General features: G+C 44.5%; 3 protein-coding genes across 4 annotated transcripts in view; 1 reads left to right on the top strand and 2 right to left on the bottom strand.

The window, feature by feature from the left end:
* Nucleotides 1-8,704, bottom strand: part of kif3b (kinesin family member 3B) — a 9,792-nt gene extending 1,088 nt beyond the window's left edge. The window contains exons 1-6 of the mRNA XM_037685040.1: nucleotides 7,251-8,704; nucleotides 7,044-7,145; nucleotides 6,665-6,787; nucleotides 5,918-6,036; nucleotides 2,807-2,923; nucleotides 2,084-2,189 (exon numbers count right to left, since the gene is read on the bottom strand). Of these exons, the coding sequence (XP_037540968.1) occupies nucleotides 2,084-2,189; nucleotides 2,807-2,923; nucleotides 5,918-6,036; nucleotides 6,665-6,787; nucleotides 7,044-7,145; nucleotides 7,251-8,636 (1,953 nt within the window). The 5' untranslated portion in view covers nucleotides 8,637-8,704. The remainder of the gene's footprint in view (nucleotides 1-2,083; nucleotides 2,190-2,806; nucleotides 2,924-5,917; nucleotides 6,037-6,664; nucleotides 6,788-7,043; nucleotides 7,146-7,250) is intronic.
* A 2,934-nt stretch (nucleotides 8,705-11,638) lies between these two features.
* LOC119417758 (kelch-like protein 7) lies at nucleotides 11,639-23,002 on the top strand. Of its 2 annotated transcripts, none has more exons than XM_037685042.1 (13): nucleotides 11,639-11,667; nucleotides 12,118-12,255; nucleotides 12,327-12,429; nucleotides 13,805-13,898; nucleotides 13,975-14,099; nucleotides 14,179-14,351; nucleotides 14,506-14,680; nucleotides 14,797-14,936; nucleotides 15,020-15,272; nucleotides 16,456-16,642; nucleotides 18,267-18,364; nucleotides 18,446-18,626; nucleotides 22,970-23,002. In XM_037685042.1, exons 2-13 carry the CDS (start codon nucleotides 12,145-12,147, stop codon nucleotides 22,977-22,979), a joined length of 1,650 nt encoding a protein of 549 aa, XP_037540970.1. In that variant the 5' UTR covers nucleotides 11,639-11,667; nucleotides 12,118-12,144; the 3' UTR covers nucleotides 22,980-23,002. The 2 variants fall into 2 exon arrangements, with proteins under 2 accessions (XP_037540970.1, XP_037540969.1); XM_037685041.1 differs by lacking the exon at nucleotides 22,970-23,002 and adding an exon at nucleotides 19,045-19,180.
* Nucleotides 23,003-23,415: 413 nt separating this feature from the next.
* pofut1 (protein O-fucosyltransferase 1) overlaps nucleotides 23,416-25,245 on the bottom strand; it is a 10,382-nt gene continuing 8,552 nt past the window's right edge. The window contains exons 6-7 of the mRNA XM_037684550.1: nucleotides 24,817-25,059; nucleotides 23,416-23,798 (exon numbers count right to left, since the gene is read on the bottom strand). Coding sequence (XP_037540478.1) covers nucleotides 23,604-23,798; nucleotides 24,817-25,059 — 438 coding nt within the window. The 3' untranslated portion in view covers nucleotides 23,416-23,603. The remainder of the gene's footprint in view (nucleotides 23,799-24,816; nucleotides 25,060-25,245) is intronic.

Here is a 25,245-nt window from a genome sequence, read left to right as displayed (position 1 = left end):
AGACCAGGGGAACCCCCCACGGAGATGTGAAATGCTCCAAGTGTGAAGTGGCACATGTGCACTCCAGGAGGCTGAAGTTCAAAGTTTTTCTGCTCTAACAACAGTTATAATAAATAACAACAGTTATAATAAATAACAACAGTTATAATAAATAACAACAGTTATAATAAACAGCAGAGAGCTGAGTGTTTTTGTGTTGCTCAGCTTTTTTCAGCATGTTGGAGCAAAACTAATAAACTCCAGGCTCCAAAGAGACGTTAGTGTCTTCACCAGTTTGAACTAACTGTCATGCAGACGCTGCATACACAATGAATGCAGCTGAGCATCAGGGTTGCCAGATAAATTAAAAAATGTCTTATTTACCCCCTCCTTTTCTTTGCACATGTTCAACAAACACAACACACATCTCATCGTAGAATATCTTCACTCAGCACATATGACAGTTAAGTTCAAAGTACTATCATTTTAAAGCCACAGTACTATATCAAAGTTTATGCTCAATAATTCAGGTACAAAATCCAACAAAATGAGATCTGGTCCTCTGGAAGGTTTATTTTTTTTGTTGAAATGTTTCAGCCTTCATCCAAAAGGACTTCATCAATCCTTTCAACATAAAGAAATCGTCCAGAGGGCCTGACTGAAATTTATTAGATTTTTTTTTTTACCTGGATTACTGACCATGAGCTTTGGTGTTTTGAACCACTTTGGCCATGGCTGCCTCACAGGAGTTGATGGGGGAGAGGGCGGACTCCAAAAACCATCTCATCACAGCAAACAGGTTGGTCCACTATGTGAATGTGCTGCTTATGAGACTGAGTTTGTTGTGGCTCTTCACACTGATGAAGTTCTTTGGATGAAGGACGAAACGTTTCAACAAAAAGAAACCGTCCAGAAGACCTAACTTAACAATGTTCGACTATAGTTCGTAATTTCTTATCTGGCAACCCAACTAACATGAAAACTACAGTGGTTTTTTTTTTCATGTACACCCGCTCATTTTTGGTTATTACCCCCAATAAATATTAAAAAACACCAACGTTTCTAGAAGTTGTTCTGGTGTAAACGGGGCTTACAGGTAGATCATTTTGACTTGGTCATTTTAAAAGGGAGCTGCATGATGAAAAAGTGTGAGCACAAAAAAAAAAAAAATATATATATATATATATATATATATATATATATATATATGCCCCACATTGGGCACCAAAATGTAGTGGCTCAAATTGATCAAACATAAGTTATTAATTATTAGTAATTATTTGGCAGCACGACGGCTCAGTGGTTAACACTGTTGCCTCACAGCAAGAAGGTACTGGGTTCAATCCCCGATTGAACCAGGGATCTTTCTGTGTGGAGTTTGCATGTTCTTCTTGTGCTTACGTGGGTTTTCTACGGGTAATCCTGTTTCCTCCCACAGACCAAAAACATGCATGTTATGTTGCCTTCAGGCCCAGGTCTCCCTTGCAAAAGAAATATGTGATCTCAATGGGATTTGCCTGGTTAAATAAAGGTTAATAAATAAATATTAAGTAAAAAAATAGATGAGACAAAGTCTCTGGATGACAGAAAAAACACTGAGGTTTATGGAAGAACATCAGGTCAGTCAGGAACAGCATCAAATATCGAACAAAGCCCCAAAAAACTGACAGACTTCCTCCCAACTCTTTTAAACCTTTCTTATCTTGTATAGCAGACTTGTTTTTTTTCCTACTTGCCACGTACAGACTTACTAGACATGGTCACTGGCTGGCCTTATGCCAAGACATATAACATCTGTGCACTTTAACACGTTTTTTCCATGTAAGCTAACTTCGGTTGAAAATCTCTCTTCCTTATTTGGTGATGAATAGACCCTGCATATTCTGGCAAGGTCTAATATTCTAGTTAAATCACAGTATAAATGATTATAGAAATATTATAATGAACAAACTGATTATTTGGAAAATGTAGCTGATAGTTTTAGATCGTGCTTACTTTCTTCATTTGAAATAAACAACAAGCCTGTCCTGTCATGTTTTCTTGAGCAGATGTATACCTGAACATCGTGTGGTTTGGACCAAACAGGTAAAAAGGTGCAGCCTACTTTGTATCTCATGTCGGGCCTCATCATCATGGCCATGTGAGCGTGGTGACTGAGAGGCCTCCTGTAACCCACGGCAGAAAGAGGCCTGGACATCATTTGATGGTCACTGGAGCAGAAAAACAGATCAAACAACATCAGGTTCATTTATTTATGATTTATTTAATAAAGTAGATGAGACCACGAAACAAAACTCTGGATGTCACTATTGGTTTTGGAATATTTATTTCAAAATTTCAACCAATTCCATATGAAAGTATTACAATCAGTGACTGCCTGACTTGACAAAACATAATTTTTCTTTATGTTTGCCTTAAATCAGGATAAAGCAGGAGCTCCTGATGGAACATGAAGGTTTGAATGCTGAACCCGGGTAAAACAGCCGTATTAGAGTCTGATCCTGTTAACTTCAGGTTCAACTCTGAATTTTTAGTATCATAAATCTGGCTCACTAATAGAAAAACATCTACATTATCACATTCTCACAGATCTTCCTTACTCTGAAGGTTGTTTGATGTGGAAACTTAACTTGCTCTGGATAAGTTCAGATTTACCAAGAAAATGTAAAAAGAGCTCTTTTAAAACAAGAAAAAAATGTTTTATGTAACTTAGGTTTAAAACAAGTAAATACTAAATTTATTTCGCAGTGACTTTAGTTGGTGAGGATGAGAGCTCACTAACCTGACAAAGAACGCTTCACAGATGTTAGAATAATCTGTAACTTACTCCTCGAGTCGAGTGATGGCCTTCAGCTTCCAGCACTCCTCCTCTTCGTCAAAGAAAGCCCTGTGGAGGATTTTGTTCTTCTCCTCTGAGGGGATGAAGTTTTCGATGATCAGGTGCCTGAAAGACAAACATTAAGCTTTAATGAGGATAAAAGTTGGAGGAGTTTCAAGAAGAATTTGTGATGGACGTTTAGAGAAGTTTATATCCACAACGTTAACTTTTAATGACGGATTTGAATGTTTTGTTTGTTTGTTTTTCAAGGTGAAACAAATAAAACATTGATATCCCCGTGGACCCAAGCCAGACTGAAACCTGCAGCTGTCCACCTGGACAAGACAAATGTAGAAGACTGAGCTGTTTGGCCTCAGAGACCAGAAGGATGTTTGGAGGAGTCGAGGTAAGGCTTTCAGATCTGAGGACACTGAACCAGCTGTCAAGCATGGTGGTGGTAGTGTCATGCTGTGGGAGATGGAACAATGGAGGAGGACTTCTTAAATCTTCAACTCAAACAAGTAGCAAGAAGGTTGAAACTTGGACACATTTCAGTCCAAATATTAGAACTGGTTTCTGAATGGATAAATGAGGCTAACATTTAGCTTCTGGATCAGCCCCAACCTCAACCTGACTGTGGACTCAAAACTGGCTCCAAGTCAGGAAACCAACCAGATTAAACGAGCGGTGCACTGCTGTCCCCCGTCGTTCCCTGTCGCCGAGGGATTTGAACAGTGAATGTCTGTAGTTTTAGAGATTAGTGTTTTTCTGGACTGGAATTGAACAGAGAATGAAAGTAAACCTAAATGTTTTTGGTGTGAGATATTTGAGTGTGTAGGGGTTGCACTGTGGAGAAGAATAGATGTACCATAATTGTCGGTCTATAGAGCGCACCTGACTATAAGCCGCGCACACTAAATAAAAAACAAACAAACACTATTTTGTACATAAATCAGCCATGCTTGTGTTTAAGCTGCGGGCGTTCACGTTGTAACACGAGTGGCAGCACAGAGCTACTGAGAGAGATGTGAAGCTCTTGTTGTAGATCATGAATCAACCACCAGATGACAATGTAAAGACTTTAGTTTACTGTTGAACACTAACAGACAGAGTGAACCTGACAGGTCTTCATGATTACCGCTCTCGCTCATGGTACTGAATGGACTAATACAAACTAAACCCAAAATGAACACAAACTAGGCCAAGAGCACATCAGTAATCACTAAAAGTACAATGCTAAACAACTAAAACAAAATATTAAAAATGAAAATATATTTTACCCATAATCCCTATCTGTGGCCAAGTGACCAGCAGTCAACCACAATGAACCAATGAGGTAGTCTAGGCAAATGGCCGCTTGTCTTGAGCCTAGTTCTGCTAAAGGTTTCTTCCTCATGAGTGTAGGAGTTGTGGTTTTTGTCCCTGGTGTCTAGCTCCATCTTGTCGTGTTTATGTCTTGCGTCCTCAGTCTCTGTCTTTGGCATCTGTGATTACTCACAGGTGTCTTCACTTTGTCTCATTGGTGTTTGCTGTATTTAAACCTGTGCGTTTGTCTCACTCCTTGTCCTGGCATTGTCTTCTGTTCACTGGTGATGACCTGTCTGTATCGTGAATACTCCTGATCATTCAATGTTTGTTTTGCTGCCCTGTCAGCTCTTTAGTTTTGTTAATAAATCCTTTATTTTTATATATCCATCCTGAGCCCTTGCCTGCCTGCACAATTGGGTTCACCAGCACCAGCCTTTAGTGACAATGAGGGAGTTTTTCCTTTCCACTGTCACCTTCCTGCTTGCTCAAGATGAGAGTTCTGCGATGGAGTTAAACTCAAAGCAGTCTGCTCCTCAGATAAATAATGATAACTTATTGGTTTTTTTTACATATAAATGTTTCTGTTCAGTGCCCTGAGACGACTTCTGTTGTGACTTGGCGCTGTATAAATAAACTGAATTGAAATTTTTTTTATTGAATGAAGAAACGAGGACCCACCCCCAAGAGACTGATGAAGGTTAAAAAAAATAAATAAATAACAATCTGACCAATGAAACTACAGAACAGGTCACAGCCAAACCAATGAAACAAGGAGAGGAGGAGCGAACGGGGGGGGTGAGGGGGTAATTCCCCCTTTCCCCGTGAGTCATGTGAGCTCCGGAGCAGGAGTTAAGTCAAATTTATTTATAAAGCTCCACTCTCCACTTTGGTAACAATTGCTGTTTTTAAATGTGCTTTATAAATAAATTTGACTTGACTCCTGCTCCCTCTCAGTTTGGAGTACCACTTCACGGGCGGCAGGTCAATTTCCTTCTTTGACAGCCAGATCAATCGCTTTTAACTTGAAAGCTGCATCGTATGAATTTCTGTTCGTTTTCCATGATCGCTGAACAGATGAACACGAGACGCAGAATAACTGGCCTGAAGAATTTAGTGCGAGTGTGTTAGAGTAGTAATCAGACTAGGTTTTTTTTTTTACTTTACCATATACAGGTAGTCTGATCAATGCAGGTGAGAGTCACATGCTCTGTGCCCCTCCCCTCCCTGTTTCAGTTTTTTTTTTTTTACTTTATTTAAACAGGTAGTCTGATCAATGCATGTCTCACTTGTGTGTGTGGGGGGGGGGGGGGGTCCTCGTAATAGTACGGTACCTCATTGGTTCATTGTGGTTGACTGCTGGTCACATGGCCACAGAGAGGGATTATGGGCAAAATACATTTTCATTTTTAATTATTTTGGTTATCTGTTTAGTATTGATTTTTTTCAGTGATGAGTCTGTTCTTCTTAGACTACGTAGTGTATGTGTTCACTATGTGTTAGTCCATTCAGTAGCACACAGTAACCATGAGTGAGACAGGTACAGGTCTGTGTCATGGAGACCCTCCCCCAGAGGGGTTGTCTGTTGGGCAGCTACACAAGTGCCCGGGTGTGAAAAAGCATAATGATTATTGGCAGCAGGAAGATTGTTAGCTCGTTAAAATAAAATTTTAAAATATATATATATATTAAGCCATAAATTAGTCACAGCATGAGATGCAGTGTTCAAAGTGTGTAGCAGCTTATACACCAGAAATGACAGTAAGTCATTAGGTCATGCCCCACATAAACCTCTGACTTGTATCTGCTTCATACTTGAGTTTAAGTTCCCGGGTGAGCTCGTTCTGGGTCTGTTCCAAGTCCTGGCGCTCCTTGATGTGCGCTTCCTGGATGTCCTGGATTTCTGCTTTCACTGCCTGCAGCTTAGAAAACAGCTGTGGAAAAGAAACCGGAGTTACCGCGACGGGGAAAAAACAATTAAAAAGAATCACAGCGAGAAGTTAAGACACCCGATGAACATCGGACAGAACAAAACCGATCGTTTCACCTGCAACATTTCTTTCGGTATCATAAATTTGATTTTTGTGCAATCTTCATTTTACTTTACTCTGAACTCGTTCTGAAACTTCTAAACGTCGCAGACTTGTCACGTTTTTTCCACAGCTAAGTTCACTTCAAACATAATCGTTTTAAAACCATTTATGATTCAATGAAAAGAAAAGAGCCAAACGTTTCATTTATCCACAGCCGTAGAAGTTTTTTAAACCCAGAAAATCACGGACTCAGTTTTCCTTCAGTCTTTGTTCTGATTGTTTTTATGTTTAGACTAAAATAAAAACAACAAGTGCCTCGTATGGAACATTGCACGCCCGTCAACAAACTATTATACAGCGATGTCCGGCAACGGCCCGGACCAGCAAAGACCTTGTATATTTGACCTTGACCTTGACCTTTGCGACGGACGGATGAAGACTATACCGTGATACATCGAGCGTTTAAAAACATGTTAGGTGTGAACTGATTCAGATTTGTACAGACGGGCGTCTTCCTCCGGTTTGCTACCTTTTTCAGCTTCTTGGTTTTGATGTCGACCTCCTGCTGAAGCGAACTGTACGTCTCCTTCAGCTCCAGGGTCTCCTCGTCGCGGCTCTCCATCTGCTGCTGCATCTCTCGCTCTCGCCGTTTCTGAGAACAAAAACGCCGCAACGTTCAAACTTCTGGCATTTGTCCACCTGAACAAACCTGAGCCAACATTGTTTTATCGGTTTATTAACCATTTCCCAAGATGGCTGCCACATCTGCCAGTTTTACCGATATTCAGCTAACATCTGGTGTGGTGGTAGCTGAGAGTCGTCCCCAACACGTTCTCCAAGACTTTGCTCCAAGAAACGCTCCTTTTATTGCACTCTGGTGCGTTTGAGGAGATCTCCTCTCGTTTTACCTGTTCGGCGATTTCGTGCCTCTTCTGCTCCAGGATCCTCTGCTGCTCGTTGGTGTGGTCCACGATGTTCTTCCCACCAACGAGGAGCTTACTCTCCATCGCCTGGACGCAGGAAAACATTCAAACATTCAAACAAGTTTAACTGTTAGGGTTTAGGGTCAGGGTTGAGTATGAATGTTTGCGACGTGTCGCTGTAGGACCGCCCACCTTCACTTTAGCTGCCAGCATCTCTCCGGCCTCCTTCTCTCTACTCAGGTCCTCCATTTTTCTCTCCTTCTCCTTCAGCAGCCGAGCTTTCTCATCGGCCACCAGACTGTGATCCTCCATGATGGCCTTCTTCTCCCTCTCTAGCTTCTCCTGCTGCTCCCGCCAGTAGTCACCTCCCACTTCGTCGTCGTCGTCTTCCGTCTCCCCGTCCTCTGGACCCTCCTCGTTGCTCCCGTCCCTCCTCCTTTGCCTCCTCTTCTTCTTCTTCCCAACACGTTTCTCCAGCTGCTCCTTCAGCCTGGCGATCTGCTCCTGAAACTCCCGGAGCAGGGCGTCCTTCGGGTCCTCGTTGACGCGCGGTTTATTCTTGATGTTCTTGGCCCTGTTGGCGTAGCGCAGCGTCGTCAGGGTCTCCTCGAGGTTGTAGGACGCCGGGCCGATGTTGGCGACCATCACGGTGCGCGCGTTGCCCCCCAGGGAGTCCTGCAGCAGACGGGTTAGCTTCGAGTCTCGATACGGGATGTGGCTGCTCCTGCCGTCCACCAGGGCCGATATGACGTTCCCCAGTGCAGAAAGAGACAGGTTGATCTTCGTGGCTTCTTTAAGTCGCTCTCCCTGAGCACCGGTCTTAGTCTGACGTTCGCTTCCCGCCAAATCGACCAGGTTGAGCTTTCCGACTCTGATGTGGTTCTCTCCGTCCACCCCCAGTTCGCTGCACTCCACCGTGATGACGAAGATGGCGTGGGAGCGCGAGCTGTGCTCGTTCATGTTCGTGGAGCCCACCGAGCGGTTCTGGTTGCCCACGTTCATGACGTGCTCGATCTCCCGAACACTCTTGGTGACGAACGACGAGAGGTCTTTGACGTACACGCCGGTGTCGGGCCTCTCCCTGAGCTCCAGGCGGCGCGACTGGTCCTGGGAGAGCAGGTCTCGGATCTCCTCCTGGTAGATTTCAAGGTAAGATGCCCTGACGAGGTACTGCTGGTTCTGGGAGCGTGAAATGTGCGTGAAGATGTGCTCAAAGGAGTTTGGGATCACCCCCCTCTTCTCCAGGTCCTTTTTTACACCCTCCATAGTGTAGGTCTTTCCCGTCCCCGTCTGGCCGTACGCAAAGATGGTCCCGTTGAAGCCGAGGAGAACCGAGTCCACCAGGGGCCTGAAGGTTTCATCGTACAGATCGAGCTGTTTGGAGTTACAGTCGTACACCGAATCAAACGTGAAGACTTTGGGGAGTTCGCCGGCTTCCCGAGGATTCTTCACGATGATTTGGCCTAATTTGACGTCAACGGAGACCACGCGCCCGAAGCCCGCGGCCTGCTCCTTCTCATTCATGGGACGGCACCGAACCACCACCTTGACGGACTCGGAGCTCTTGCTCTTGGACATGATGAGGAGGGAAGCTGACAGAAGTGACCGCTGGGCGCCTCGGGTCCTCCAACTGCAGCTTCAGGAGCGATTCGCTGAGAGAAACCTCCACATCGGACACGTCTGGAGCAAACAGAACAACGTTTGATTATTTTTACAACCAAACAGGAAACTTCACCTGGTTGGTGATAAACTGAGCCTCTCCTTTTTAATTTGGAGTTTACCCTCAAGGACCCGGACCGTTCGGTCATTTTTAGGTGGTCTTGCTCAACATTTTATTTTCGATGGTTTTTGTATCTTTTTTTGCACCTGATCATTTTCAGAAGAATGGTTTGTTTATCGAGCCACTCAGCATTGATCTGTAAATTATTCAAGCAAAAATAAATAAATAAATACACGAGAGAGCGAGTGGGCAACGTATCTAAAAATTAAAAAAACTCCCCAAAGAAACAAAAATAAATTTGGTTCTGTTTGTTTGGTGCCGTTAGAGTTAAAATAGTTTACAGGTCAGAGTTAAGCAGCTTAACATAAAAAAACACTCCCTCCCGGTGCAGAGACAGGACTAAAAATGAGTTTTAGAAAACAATAACAACAAATATCTTCATCTCCATCTTCTATCGTTTATGTGTAGTCGGGTCCAGGAGGCCACAGGTCCAGGAGGCCACAGGTCCAGGAGAGAAACCCAGACCTCCCTCTCCCCAGCGACAGTCCCCAGCTCCTCCTGGAGGACTCCAAGGTGGTCCCGGGCCAGAGAGGAGATGTAATCCCTCCAGAGAGTTCTGGGTTCAGTTCTGGTCTCTAAAGGCAGGTAGCAAGGAGGTGTCCTGATCAGATGAACCTCCTTTCAATGCAGAGCAGCGGCTCTACTCCGAGCTCCCCCCAAGATGATGGAGCTCCTCACCCTTCCTCTAAGGCGGAGCCCGACCACCCCGAGAAGGAGGCTCGTGTCAGCTGCTTGTATCCAGAATCTGGTTCTGTCAGTCCTGATCCAAACCTCAGGACCACAGGTGAAGGTAAATCCAGAGCTGTACCTTTCAACTAAACTCTTACTTCACCACGGCCGATCGGAGCAACGTCCTCGTTACTGAGGACGAGGATCCGTTGATCCATCGCTCAGGAACAAGACGATCAGATATTTAAACTCCTCCACGAAAAATATTCAAAGAAAAACTTCTGGCAACATTAAATAAGTGTGCTAACAAACTTTTCAAGACCGGTTCAAGTCAAATCCCAGTCTGGTGCAAGCGCCACCGGTCCCCGTCAGTGTAATTCATGTAACGCGTTGACCAAAGAAACAAACGGGAAAACCAGCAAGTGTCTAAAAACAAAGTAGAATGGTAACTGGACTGAACTTATACAGAACCTTTCAAAGCTGTTTACAACAATCTGTGCCTCATTCACCCATTCATGCATCACTGCTGGATCTCTACAAAGATAATCGAACAATCATCTAATCAGCGATTCATCATATTCATACTCTGATGGGACACGTCGGAGGAAATGAGGGGATCAGTGTCTTGCCCAGGGACACTTTGGCATGTGACTGCTGGTGGATTCGAACCCTCAACTCTTGCCAAGAGCAAAGTGTTTTTTTTTTATAAGGAATGTAGGAAAATCCTACATTTAAACAAACCTGCTTTAAAATAGGAATAAAGTCTGGGTCCTTGGAAGGAAACTCAAAACAAACAGAGACAGGATGAGGACTCCTGCTGAGTTACACCGTTTTACTGTTTTAGTTCAGCAAAACGGTCAAAAACAAAAATAAAACAGCCTAAATGAGATAATCTGGTGACATTTTGGTGCAATTTAAACCCTTCGAATTAAGGATTGGTAACAGCTACAACCTCAAACTATCTACAAGGGTAATGTTAACTCAAAGAACGTTTTTCAGGTGGTTAGTTAGCAACATTCCTCCGTTAAACTGGTTAACAACAATCTTTAGCAACAATCTGTCAAAGTTAGCGGCTCGGTTAGCCGTTAGCTTGGAGCGCAACATCCGGCCTAGCAACGGCAAACACCGCGGTAACCTCGGCTACAAACCTGTTAGCATTACCTGGCTAACTCCCTCCGGGACCCAAACACATCTGTCCGCCGAACCGGGACACGAACCGGCAGCTTCACCAGTGGAGACACACGGACCAGCGTCGGTACCAGTTCGTTAATCCAAAAACTCCCATCACTTCACTTTGCCATCCAGCGAACGGTTGAGCGCACAATCACCGGGTATGCACCATTTATGATCCGGCGCACGTAGCGGCGCACCATTTCTGAGGAGGCGGGTGAATTTCATATGATTTATGGTATATTGTTTACATGTAAACAATTATTGACACACTACACTTACAGCACTCTGAAGACCCGCCTCTGACTAACAGTTTATTTAAGACAACACGTCATGTTGTAGGCTTCTAAAGCCATTTAACACTTAACTTCCTCTCTCGCGGCTTTCTAACGCTTCTACATGATTTATGCGCCGGCGCACCAGTAACGAGCAGACCTTGTTGTAAAGCCTGAATAATTCCGCTGCGGATTGCGCCGCTCTTCCGATGATTACGGTATTAGTTTAAACTTCCTCCTCGCCGCTAGTCATCACTTCTAGCTGGTGTAGAGCAGAAGAAGCAGACTTCGTGTCGATTCTGGTTCCGCCGATTGGCGTATATGCAAATAATTACGGCACTTGTTATGATACTTAAACCCCTCCCCCGCCGTTACCATCAATTTGAACTCGTTAATGTGGCGGTGGACCAATAACGAGCAGACCTTTTGCAGCCGCTGATTGCGCATTTATTTGAACATTTACGGCGCTTGCTCTCGTCATCCTGCAGATCGAAGAGCTGTTTGTTTGTTTGTTTTTATCATTTAAACTCCTCGTTTACGGGTTGCCATCGCTTCACGTCTGTTTTCAGCGCCGGCGGACCGGTAAGGAGCGGACCAGAGTGAATCCGGGTTGCGCATCTTTTCCAGCAGTTATGATAAATGATGAACGAGCCCTGCGCTTTAAAAAGGGGCGTGGCCGGCGCGTCGGCGTTTTCCGTCCACGGTCGGAGTGCAGGTAAGATTCTTTAAACTTTTTTATTTTTATTTAAAGCCGCAACTTTTGTCTTTGTAAACTAATTATATTCGATGCTTTACACTTAAATGTGCAAAAGACTTGAGTCATTCCTCGTTTCTTTCCAATATTGTGTGAAAGTCTTAAGTTTCCAGACTTTTGAAGGTCTATCAAAATCCGTTCTTCTGTATTTTTGCCTTCAGTCATTTTTTAAATTGGTTAAGTGAATTAAAATCCCTGGCCCTCGGGCTCCTGCAGGTTTTAAATGTTTCCTCACCTGATTAGTCTTAATTGAACCATTTGAATCAGGTGTTTTGGAGCAGAGAAGAACCCCAAACATCCAAAACGTTTGCAATAATTTCCAACAAATAAAAGTTCCAGGAAGTTTTAACTTTGTCAAACTGTTTTTCTCTGATTGTGGCTAAAACTGTCTTTTTAAAACCGTGTGAACAGATTTTAGAATCGGCCAGGTGAGAAGAAATGGCCTCCAAAGGGAAGACTCCCACGTCAAAGCCCGCCAGAACCTGTGCCACCAAACCAGCTTCCCACGAGTCGTCCTGCTTGAAGGTCATGAACGACTTCAGAAAAGAGGTGAGAAGGTGGAGGACTTCAGCATCACGCCCCTGATGAAGACCTGCAGCTTCATCTGTCAGTTTCTGCAGGGCGAGTTCTGTGACGTGGTTCTGGTGGTCCAGGGGAGACGGTTTCCTGCCCATCGAGTGGTTTTGGCTGCTGCCAGTCACTTCTTCCGCCTGATGTTGACCAGTAAGCAGCTCAAACGATTAAACACTACAGTAATTGCATTAACTGAAAAACAGCTTAAATTAACAACAACAACAAAAATGCTGAAATGGAAGAATAAACTTAAATTAGCAGAAGAAAGCAGAAAGAAAACTCATCTTCTGAACTGGGTTTAAATAAGCAGAAGTGAGAACAAAAAATGTAAAGTTACCTAAAAAGCTGAAATTGGCAACAACAAAAAAAGCTGAAATGTAGTTAAAAGCTTAAACCAGAAAGAGTTAAAATGAACTTTAAAAAAGTGGAATTGGCTGAAAAAGCCAAATAAGCATAAAACGGCTAAATCATAGCTGAAATAGCAGAACAAGCTGAAAGTGGCAGAAATTACCACAAACTTGAATAAATCTGAAAACTGAAAATGGCTTAATAATAATAATAACAATAATAATAATAACAATAATAATAATAACAATAATAATAACAATAATAAAAAGCTAGCTGAAAATGTAGAACAAGTTTAAATAAGCAGAAGGATTATTTTTTTTGTTCTGCTTTTTGTTTTTTGAATGTCCAGAGGACCAGACTTAACTTTTTTTTAATTGGCAGAAGGAACATGTTTACCCAATTAAGCTGAAAGAAACAGAAATGAGCACAAAGGTATAAATTATTAAAATTCAAAAATATTTAATCCCAAAGGGAAATTAAATTCAGCTGTTCTGTTAATTAACAAATTACACGCATATAAAAAGCTGAAATTATCCAAAAAAAAAAAAAAAAAAAAAAAAAAAACAGCTGAAAAGTTGCTAGCCTAAAATGCTGAAATTACCAGAAGGAAGCGGAGAGCACATTTTTTTCTGAATTAGGCTCAGAGGTTGAAATGAGTGCAAAAAAAATGTGGAATTGACTAGAAAAAGCAAGACATAAAACGGCTAAATAGTAGCTGAAAGGGCAGAAAACTCTGAAGCTAGCAGAAACAAACTGAAAAAAGCGTAACAAGCTGAAATTGGCAGAATCTAAAAAAAGCACAACGTCTGAAATTTAACTCTAAAGTTTAAATTTGCAGAAAGAAGCTGAACCAGAACTAAATTGAAAGCGGCAGTAAAAGGTTGTAAACGGATCCAAAGATTTGAAGGATGTAAAATGAGCTCGGTTCATTTTTATGAGGGGAAAAAGTGGCAGAAAAGGCTAAATATTTCTAAAAGCTAAAGTTGCACCGATACCAGAAGTCGCAGCAGAAAAGTGCAGAAAGAGCTGAACGTTTTTATTTGATTTGTTGGAGGATTAAAATTGTGGAACGAGAAAAATGCAAAGAAAACTGGATCTCGATGCTTCATAAACATTCACACGGTGAGATTGGAGCCCTTCACAAACCTGGAAGATGATTGAACGTGTTGTGGTCCAGCTAACATGAAGGAGTCGGCGTCTCGTGAGTTGGAGCTGAGGGACGTTGAGCCAGAAGTCGTCGAGCAGTTGACTGAATATCTCTACACGGCCCGGTAAGCCCGGCGGAGGCTTAAAACTCTTCAGTAAAGTTCTTGAGCACGTCAGAAACTTCCTGTCGTTTTGTTTCAGGGTCTCGGTGAACGAGGGCAACGTCCAGTCGCTGCTGCTCACAGCCGATCTGTATCAGATTGATCCCGTGAAGACCAAGTGCCTGGACTTCCTGAGGGAACGGATCAACGCTTCCAACTGTCTGGGTAACGAGCACGACCTCTCCCGGTGCAAACGCCGGCCTGCCTCGTCTGGAAACGTTCAGTGACGTTTCTGCTCCCGCAGGTGTATCAGCCCTGGCAGATTTGATCAGTTGTCCCAGACTGAAGGCTAAAGCGGAGAACTTCGCTGTGCACAACTTCACAGAAGTGGTCAAATGTTCTGAATTTCTTCAACTTGAGGAGAGTCGGCTCCTGAAACTGCTGCAGCACAACAGTCTGTCCTGTTCTGAGGAGAAGGTATGCTGCTGTGATGAACTCGGACTAGTCCTCTGGACGGGTCCTTGTTTGAAACGTTTTTTTTATCCAGAAGACTTCTTCAGTCTGAGATCTTTCAACAAGCTCGGTCTTGTATTAGCACAGTGGATCAACCAGTTTGCTGTTGGGTTTTCAGATATACGAAGCTGCGTTGCTCTGGCTGAAGCACGACCTGTCCAACAGGCGGCAACATCTAGAGGAGGTGTTGAGTTGCGTTTGCTTCCCTCTGATCCCCCACGTCTTCCTCTCTGAGACCGTGCAGCACGAGCCCCTGGTCCAGAACAACCAAAAGTGCCTGAGGATGCTCATAAGTGAGTAAACGAAGCTTGAAATCTGTTGCACGAGCGGCAACGGTTGCAGCTGTGGAAGACCATCTGGATTTTGGCAGAATGTTCCTGCTGGGTTAACACCTGTTCCTCTGTCCAAGGTGGGTTAACGTACTACCTCTCGCCCAGCCAGGACCACAAGGACCTGTCCATGAAGATCCATTCTCGCCTTAAACCAATGCTGCGCGTCGCTGTGTTGCAAACCACGGCGCCCAAACTCGGCCACTCCTTCAACCCCAGAGTACTGAAGTTTTACACGTTTAACTAACGCATTTCTTTGGACCTTGGTCATTTTATAAAAGGTGCACAATTGTCTTCGTGCAGAACTACAGCTTGACGTCCATTGGCTGCGATTTTTGGGAATGCAAAGAAGCGGTGGCGGTCTACTGCAACGGCCTGGTTTACATGTTGAGCGGCTGGAACGGCTGGAGCAGTAGGGGCACCAGATGCGTCGACTGCTACAGCGTTGGGCAGAAAATCTGGTTCTCCAAGCCAGAGCTGCCCAGACCTCGAGTGGACCTGGCTGCCTGTGCTTCCCGGGGGAAGATCTACGTATCTGGGGGAACGCTTGATTGCGGTCAGTACTGTGAAAGTTGTTTTGGGTCTTGAGCCGACTCAAATGTGAGGCCATGGTTCTTTTATTGGGGGGCGGGGGGGGGCGCTGTCTTTAGCCTCAAAGGTGTTTGAGTATCTGTGTCCAGTGATGGCTCCTGTGCATAAATGAGAAGTTAAAAAAATTTTTTTTTTTTTGGGGGTGGGGGTTCTCCGGTGGGTCGAAGTGGTCTCAACGTGTTATGACATAATACTCCAGATTACCACAGTTAATGGGAGGAAAAAGTTCAGTGAAGCAACTAAAATACTTGAAGTTAATGATAAAAAAAAAAATCACTGAATCCAGTAGATTCAAGTGAAGATCGAACCCACAAACACGAGACCGCTGCTTCAACCATCGACCCCCATCAGCTACACCCAACCTGAAAAGAATTGTTTTAAATTGGGTCCTTTTCATGTTTGTGGAAACTTCCTGTCCTTTGACTTTCCCCCTTGTGTTTTCTGTTCTGGTCCATTCCTTCTGCTCCAAATGGATGTAAAAAAAACTACATATCTCCACTGTTGGTCTCAGCAGGTTTCACTGCAGCTGGACCCAGCTCCTGGATTTGAGGTCAGGTTTAGGTAGAGGTCGTATCAGTACTTATTATTTAGGTGGGGCTCTGCCCCTATGGACCGGCCACCATGGTCTGCGTCTCAAATTGGTAGCATTAAGCGAGAGATGGACTGGAAAAATTGTGACGTCATTCTCTGTAATGGGGGTGGGCGATGCACCACTCTGGTGCAAAAGGAGCAAAGCCAGAAGAGACTCTTTAATTCACTGGTTTCACTACGTTCATCTCTGACCTACTGTCATGATATGGATCGCGACCGAAAGGAGATGATCCTGGCACACCTACGGGCTTCCTTCGTAGGGTGGCCAGGCTCGGCCGGGGAGCTCTGAGTCGAGTCACTGCACCTGTCGAAATGAGTCCATTGAGGTGGTTCAGGCATCTGATCGGGATGCCTTAACTCGTCCATTAAAGGGTTTTCAGACATGTTTCACTGGGAGAAGACCCAGAATTCAATAGATGGATAAATCCCCTCTGTTCTGGAAATGTCTTTTGGTCCCCAAGAAGCTGGGAGGGATGTCCTGGACTGGTTGCCTCCAGACCTGACCAGAGGTAGGAAAATGCTCCAACGGTACTGATCTGAAAATGTTTGATTTGCAGGTCGCTCGACTTGTAACTTTGACTGCTTCAACACGGAGACAAACTTGTGGCAAACTGAACCAAACATGTTAAACGCCCGCTCCTGCCATGCATCGGTGGCGGACAGGGGGCTCGTCTACATTTGTGGAGGATGGAACCAGAAGGAGATCACCAACCGCTTCGAGGTCTACAACCCAAACACCCAACAGTGAGTCCTTTGATGGGTAGATCCTTGTTTTGGAAAAAAAATCACTTGAAATCTAGTTTCAACGTTCAAGGAGACTTTGTCATTCGCATCACATGTGGTACATGAGGTGGAGTGAAACTGTGTACTCGAGGTCCCAGTTGCACCCAAAAATGGCAAAAATATAAAGTGTAAACTGTACACAAGGACCTAAGATGCCACAAACACTCATGTAAAATAAGCGGTAAATTAAATGGCAGCCTGTGTGAGCAGAGGAGTATGAAATCAGCAGCTTAAAGGCGTCAAATCGTCAATTAGTCATTAGTGATTTAAAAAAATAATAATAATTCTGGTTGGGGATTTGAGTAACATCTTCAGGGTAGAAGCTGTCCCTCAGTCTAGTGGTTCTACACTTAATGCTCTTCAACCTCCTTCCTGAGGGGAGCGGGGCAAAAAGTGTGTGCTGGGTGAGTGTGGTCCTTCATGATGCAGGTGGCCCTCTTCCTGCATCTGGAGGTGTAGATGTCTGTGATGGTGGGGAGACTGACTCCAACATCTTCTGTGCAGCCTTCACCACTCTCTGCAAAGCTTTTCTTTCTGCAGCTGTGCAGCCTCCATGCCACACGTTGATGCTGGAGCACAGGATGCTCTCCACTGCACACCTGTAGAAGGAGGTGAGGACTGAGCTTCCCAGACCAGCTCGCCTCAGCCGCCTGAGGAAGTAGAGTCTCTGATGAGCTTTCTTGATCAGGCTGGTGGTGTTGTTGCCCCAGCGTCATTCATGTGTACACCCAAGTACTTGAAGCTGGAGACTACTTCACCACAGATCCTCTTACGTTTTTTTTTGTTTGTTTTTTGTTTTTTTGTTTTTTTTTGGGGGGGGGGGGGGTGTAGGGGTGTAGGTGTTTATGTTACTCCTTAAGTCCACGACCATCTCCTTTGTCTTCTTCACATTGAAGGTTATTCTCTTTGCACCAGCTCTCCAGGTGTTCCACCTCCTGCCTGTAGCTGGACTCATCATTGTTTGAGATGCATCCCACCACCGCTGTATCATCTGCAAACTTTACAATGTGACAGCCTGGATGGGTAGCTGCACAATCATACGTGAACAGCGTGAACAGGAGAGGGCTCAGCACACAGCCCTGAGGGGAGTCGGCACTGAGGGTTATGGTGAAGTTGTGGATCCTCAGACTTCTGTTTAAGAAGTCTAGGACCCAGTTGCAAATGGAGAGGCTCAGTCTTGGTGAGAGTAGTTTGTCCATCGGGGTTTGGGGGATCATGGTGTTGAAGGTGGATGTAAAGTTCGCAAAGAGCATATGGACATGGGAGTCCTTCTATTCCGGGTGGTTTTGTCTCAGAACTTGACGTATTCAACACTGGTCTACTGGTTCATGAAATTTCCAGTTGGGGTTGCCTTCAACAGACTACGATTTAATGGCTGAGCAAAGATCTCGTGCAACAAGTGGCTCCAAATAAGTTTGTTGAATCTCAGCTACTTGCCCCATCAAGTTGTAGCTCAACGTTCGTAAACATGACTGAGTTGTAACCCCTTTGTTATGGCGGCCATCTTGAATGAATGTGGCCCTCTAGCAATCTGTATTAAATGAACATCCAATGATTGACTCAAGTTTACCTGCAACGTTTTCAGGTGGACGGAGTTACGCCCCATGAGGCAAGCCAGGAAGAACCATGGTCTGGTGGTGGTCCAGAACAGGATTTATGCAGTTGGAGGACAGGGTCCACAGGGTAGATAGAACTCTACGAAGTTCTGAATAGCAGCTAAACTGTAGCTCTAACTTTTTTTTATTTACCTTTTTTTCCCCCCAGGCTTCTTAAAATCGATTGAGGGGTACGACCTCGTCACGGAGGAGTGGTGCGACTGTGCATCAATGCCACATCCACAAGCTGTGAAGTGTGCTGCTGTTGGCGGCATCATCTATGTGCTGGCATGCAAAACCTATGGTACGGGCCGAAAACCAGTTCTGGAATATCATACGAAAACGGACAGGTTAGTCTCTTTTCTTAAAATCTTTTTTTTTTAAAGAACTTGTACTCGTGTGCATTAGTGTTTCTGCTGTGGCCCCAACACAAATGTATAAAATTGCATCTTTTATTCTAAACTTATAAATGTGTAAACGTTGAAGTAGAGCTGCTCCCTGGCCCAGAGTCGGATGTTTCAGCAGATTAGAACTCGTCCTTTTGGAGGTTTTTGGGCATGTCCACTGTGGCAAGGCCCAGAACTCGCTGTAGGGATTGGAGGTCCTCTTGGACCTGAACACCTTGGGATCCCCCCAGGAGGAGCGAGGAATAGGGAGGTCTGATTCTCTCCTGGACTTGTTGCCTCCATGACCTGATGGCAGAAAAGTGGCGGATGTGTTGAATGAATTGTTGCGGCAGAGCTTGATGTGGTTTTGACTCTTTTCTAGGTGGGTCTTTTCCGAGAAGATGAACCAGTTCTCGTTCATAAACTCGGCCATCTGTGCGATCAATGCTTGAATGGAGCCAAAATGGCTCCGTCTGCCAAAAAGACTGAATTTTAATAATTTAATGTTTGAGTGTTTTTACGGTTTATATAATAAAGCATTTTAGTAATTTCTACTTTTTTGTTTGTTGTTGGTTGTTTGGGGGAGCCAAGATGGCCGTGCTCAGCCAAGCGGTAGCTTATTTATTTATATTTTTTGCGCCTACAATGCACGTCCACGGTACGTGTATGACCACGACACACTTGTGGAGTTTCCTGTCGCTGCCTTGCCATCGTGGTTCAGTCCTTCCAGCCTCGGGCTCAGACCCGTCATGGCGGCCGTCTCCATGATCATCTGCCTGCACGGACCCAACTCTATGGACCCGTTCGGTTCTGTGGGGAAACCTTGGATGTTCTCCATCTGCCGGACCCGGTTCTGGAGGGTAGCTGCTGTGCTCCTTGCCATCAAGCTGCCGACGGGACCTGCTAACCAAACCACACTAACATTATTTATTTTTTTTATATTGAACTATTGAACGTACAGAAACCAAGAACAGAATAACAAATGACGATGATTCATATAAACATGTAAAAATATCTTGTCATACTCCTGAGGTCAACATATGCTTAAACAATTAACATCATAGATTTAAGTAAAAGTAGTGGTATGAAAATTGGCAAATATGTAAAGTAAAATGAGTATTTCTCTAACATTCTACATAATTCCTCAAATAATTTGTCAGAGTGCTAGATTATCTGAGTGAGCGTTTTTTTTATTTATTTTATATTAACAGTCTTAAATGAAAGTTAACATCTGGAGTTCTTGTATGAATACAGACCGTAATGGCTAAGACTTGCCATATCTGCATTTATGCATATAGAATTTTAAGATTATAATAAATTATTGATCTTTATTTTCAAATGCATATCCATATGACATTCTGATGGGAGGAGTCTGTTCATGGATTTTATGGTCAGAAGATGGATTTCCATGACATGTTCACAGATGACAGAAATGACACTTGGGGGGTGTTAAGTCCAACTTGAAACCACCCTGCAGCAAAATTCAGTTTTTATTTTTAAAACTCCAAGTCCCAACAGAACTCATCTCAAAGCACTGAAACTTTCATACATAAAAATAATTAAAATTATCTGAGGAGCAGACTGCTCAGAGTTCTGTGATGGAGTTCAACTCTGATCTTAAGCAAACCTGAAGGCGACAGTGGAAAGGAAAAACTCCATGAGAAAGAAACTCTTAACAGAACCAGGCTGAGGACAAGTGGCCATCTGCTTCGACTGGCTGGGTTTGAGAGGAACAGATACACAATGGCAGGTCAAGAATCTCATGTTGAGAGGGAAATGAAAACTTCAATTTTAACAATTCATTTAATGAAATGAGGTCAGTTTGTCCTCTAGTAGTCAGTCTATAGCAGCATAAGCCAACCCTAACTATGGGATTTATTAAAGTCTTAAAACTGGACATGTGTCCGCTCTACGGACAGAAACTGAAAGTTGGTTTTAATGTGGGGGAGGAGACGTCCTGCTGGTACCATCAAGATCCAAAATGGCCGGATTTGTGGGCATTGCACTGGTCTGTGCCATGAGACTAAGGTCGTTTTCACACCAGACGGTCCGGTAGACTCTGTTCGGTTGGGGACCAATATTCATGACCTTTTGTTACATTTGAGCTGGTGCGTTTGCATTCACACTGCACTCTGCAGTCGAGTCAACCTGTTGAACCAACCTGTTCCCCCGCTCGCCTGTGGGGGCGCTGCACCAAGAACTACTGAAAGAAACGACTCAAAAACCTCTGAAGACACGTCTTCTTCTGTAAATATAAATCGAAGTTTTAAGAGTTCTATTTTGTCCATTTTTCAAAAATGGACTTAGCATGAGCAGAAGACTATGGAGAATATTGTTTTTCCACACAAGGCAGCTGACGGCTCCATATAAGAGAAATGCGTGTTTGTTTGTCCTGCGGAGCGGGTCCGGTCCGTTTACATTCACACTGCACTCGAACCGCGCTGGAGTTCGCTTCTACCGGACCGAGACTTAGGTTTTAGCCCAGGCCAGAGTTCGCCTTTTTGTTCCGTGACAGAGTTCGATGGCGTGTTCACACCTCCCTAAACGAACCGGACTTTCTAGGAAAACGAGCTAGAGTTCGATTAAAGCGGACTAAACAGGGCTGGTGTGAATGCACCCAATTCTAGGTAGTTTCCAACATGCTGGTGAATCCCAGAAGCCGCAGGTGGCCTGTGATTCTCGCAAATCGCTTCCATCTTACGGTTTAACTCCTAAAGCAGCTGGTTTTGAGTACTCGAAGCACGAACCAAACCTTCACACAGACTTGACAGTAGGGGTGCACCAACTGCAGTTTTCTGGCCGATCACCGATTTTCTAAAAAGCCTGACCTGCCGATTCCGATTTTGTTTTATAATCAACACTGTCGGGTGTTATAAGGTCACAATGCACCTTCAATTTTCAAATCTTATTTTATTGAAAAACATGGGCTGCAGTACCTCGGTGGTCAGTGCCACGGTCTAGTAATCCTGAGGTTGTGGGTTCGAGCCCAGGTTGCATCAGGAAGGGGCATCCGGTGTAAAACAAATTGCCAAATCTCTCATGCGAGTTCGCTCGCTGTGGTGACCCCTGAAGAAGAGAGCAGCTGACAGAAACATACTATTTTATTGAAAAACAGACCCTTGAACAATATCCTAGAAACAAAACAAACTTGTTTCAACTGGCCATGAGGTAGTGCTCTGAAATATAAATGAAGTTCAGACAATTGTTGTGAAAACTAAAAAAAATCCTGTAAAATCGATTTCTCATGCAAGTATCGGCCAATTTCCGATTCCCCAAAATTAAAGAAATCGGGGCCGATTTATCGGTGCACCCCTACTTGACAGTTTTGTCATGACCAACTGCTGCCGATGCTTCCTCAAGCCGATAACGTAGGAACCTGCCGATGCCAAAAAGTGGAACCCTGCTATCATGAATCCAATTATATAAACGTCTTTGGTGTCCTCCTGAGACAGAACTGAAAGACGCATCCGCTCCCACCCCCCCCACGGGTCCATAACGTGTCCTGCAGCGTGAGTCTCAGCAGGACATGAGGGCTCTCCAGGACCCTGTCGTTTTGTTGATTGCGTTAAGTTCAGCTGATCAGATCCATAACAGTATTTTTTTTGTTTTCGTTTGGAAGATGTGTAACAGGAGCTCCAAGACAGGAGGAAGAGGAGAACAGGGGGAGGGAGAGGGAAAGGCGTCCGCCTTGAGCGAGTGCTCTGACATCAGAGTCCGGACTGTTAGAAACTTGGGACGCTGCACCTATCTGCCCATCGATCTCTCGCTCCATTTTTCCCTCATTCGTGAACAAGACCCCGAGATACAAGACAATTTTATACGTAACCACCAGACATCACCCGTTGTATTTTCTCTCCAGTGTCTTCCAGTCTGTTTTAACTGGTTTAAAACTTTTTAATTCACTTTTTAAGGGCGTGCTGGTCTCGTCCCACCTTATTTAAAACTAGAGGCTTTCTGTGAGCACGAGGACCCTAAGATCAACTAATACTTCTTTTCCGATTGTCCCCAAGTCCAAACACAAACGTTGGGGTGACCGGACCTTTTCGGTCAACACCCAGACTGTGGAACCAAGTGGGTCAGGACCAGAGATCCATCACCGACCTGGACCTTTTAATTCAGGCGGGCTTTTAATACGTAGAAACTCTCCAGCATTTTTGCATCGATTGTTAAATGTTGTGATGTGAAGCACTTTGGCATTCAACCCACCAAACGTTTATTTTCTTTCCTGACACAGAGTTTGAAGTTTCAGTGGTTCGTAACGGCACACGTTCTGTAAACAAGTCCAAGAATCTTTATTTGTTTCACAGACAGAACTGAAACATCTGCACTTGTAAAGACGGTAAGAAGCTGAAATAACTACGGGCTGTTCGTGGAGGAGCCTGATCGCTGCTGCGTCCAGACGGAAGCAGCCTGAACACACCACGGAGCGGGCGACCACGACCAGCCTGGCCTTCAGCTCGTGCAGGTCCCTCTGCAGTTCTGCTGCACATCCTGAGCTGGTTCTCATTCAGATCCGAACCAACAGGTGAAGGTAACGGTTCAGTTTGGATGTTGCACATCGTCAGCTTGGTCACACTTTAAAAACAAATGGTGGAGCAGAACTTCAAATGAACAGTAAGCTGAGGGAGAAGATTCTTAAAACTACAGATTTGTTGATCAAACATAAAAAAAACTACCTAAACGACCATTTTAAACGTATTTAGTCGTTTTTATCGGTGCAAAATGCATCAGTGGATTGTCTTCGCTCATCCTGGTTTCCTTTCAGAACATGGGTGTCATCTGTCGTGTCCTTTAGGAAAAATTAGACGTTCTAACTTGAACCTGAAGACGAGCAGCTTGGTCCTAAGCTCAACTTAAAACTGGACCCAAAACGAACCCGCTGCGCCGCGTTTGTCCCTCCACGTCCAGCACCATCGTCCACGACGTGGACATTTTGGACGCTCAGAGTTCTTCTCTGCCGTTTACTCTCCCGGGCTCGTCCATGCCGAAGAAGGAGGACGGCAGGCCGCGGACGTCCCTTTCCCTCTTCACGAAGGCGGAGAAGGAGGAGACGCAGTTCCCGATAAAGTGATCGGCTCGTCCTAAGACGTACAGGTCCATCTGGGCCGAGTCCTCCTGGAGAGTCACCACCTTCACCTGCAAGAAGGACCAAAGAAAAGCACAACTAGCTGAAGACGGGAAGAAAACAAACACCAAGAGCTAAAGTTGTGCAACTCTTAAAGACCTGCTGCTGACCCAACGTGACCCACAGAGCCTCCGTTTTAACATTACGGCTTGTGGGCCACCTTGAGCCCAGGGCAGCAGCAGGGTCAGGAGCAGACAGCATTGATGCTTGAAGAGATTTTAATCAAAGATTCATAATAAACTCATTTTTAGCTCCTAACAACTTCCTTGAGTTTCAAACTTGGGTTAAAACTTTAAATTCAATGAACAAATTAAAATTCATCTTTATCGTGTGTGTGTGTGTATCTATATCTATATATCTATCTATATCTATATAGATATGTATATATAGATATACATATATATCTATATATACATATATATCTCTATATACATATCTATCTATATCTATATATATATCTATATCTATATATCTATAGATATAGATAGATAGATGGATAGATAAGTTTTAAATCATTCCCACACTCTTGCAATATTCAAAAAAATATTTCTAAAGTCTAAACGCTCTAAAAGACACCGAATGTCATGATTTCTGCTCCCTGCCTCCGGCTGCACTCTTGGCCACGCCCACTTCTCCAGGAGCTGATCTCCGTACAGAGCAGAGATCAGCTGATCAGCTGCAGGAGGAAGCTTCTCCCACAGATGTGCAGCAGCTGCTAAATAATTTAACATTTATTTTAAATAAAAATTCCACGCAGATCGTGCGGCTCATCCATCAATCGGCCAGTTGTGTGTCATGTCCAATCTTACTTTGAAAAACCGCGATACAGCGAGTCTGTGATAAACGAACCACGGAGTAGAGAGGGACTACTGTACTACAAAAGACGGAGGAATCAAACCGACGGTCAACACATTCCAGTGACTTCACTGAAAAGCCCCGGTCCCGTCACTCTTACAAATTCTGACCAAAGCACGGCGCCTTTAGGATCTCGTATTGCAGATCAGACGCTGAACGCTCAAATGAACCCACCTTCCCCTTCAAGAGCTTCTCGAGATCGTCCCTGTGGGAGTCGGAGTCGGTGGCGACGAAGACGGAGCGGGCCGAGATCTTCTTCACCCACAGTTTGACGGCCCTGCGGATCTCCGTCAGGTCGGGAAGGCACATGGTGGCGGTGAGGGGGAGGGCCGTCTGACGGCTGTAGCCGACGCACTGAGGGGACGCCATGAAGTGAGGCCCCGCGTCGTCACTTTCCAGAAGCTTGCAGGCGTTTTGCTGCAGGAGTTCAAAAGAGTCGGGAGTCTTTGGAGGAACGCCAAGAGGCGTTCCTTTGGTTCTAAAGACTCGAAGAAAACCGTTAATCTTCTGCACAGCTGGTTTACATGATGATGCATCCATCCATCCATCCACCCACCCATCCATCCATCCATCCATCCATCCATCCATCCATCCATCCATCCA

This window comes from Nematolebias whitei, chromosome 11 (assembly GCF_014905685.2).
Source record: "Nematolebias whitei isolate Nwh7 chromosome 11, NemWhi1, whole genome shotgun sequence".
Lineage (NCBI taxonomy): Eukaryota > Metazoa > Chordata > Actinopteri > Cyprinodontiformes > Rivulidae > Nematolebias > Nematolebias whitei.
The sequence above is the reverse complement of the archived record's forward strand: the minus strand, read 5'-3'. Positions and strand labels throughout refer to the sequence as shown.

Excerpts from the sequence above, each read along its gene's own strand:
- LOC119417758 (XM_037685041.1), top strand. The coding sequence starts at position 12,145 with ATGGCCTCCAAAGGGAAGACTCCCACGTCAAAGCCCGCCAGAACCTGT. Across the intron at positions 14,100-14,178 it reads CAACGCTTCCAACTGTCTGG|GTGTATCAGCCCTGGCAGAT; the intron begins GTAACGAGCACG and ends CTGCTCCCGCAG. Across the intron at positions 16,643-18,266 it reads TACAACCCAAACACCCAACA|GTGGACGGAGTTACGCCCCA; the intron begins GTGAGTCCTTTG and ends CAACGTTTTCAG.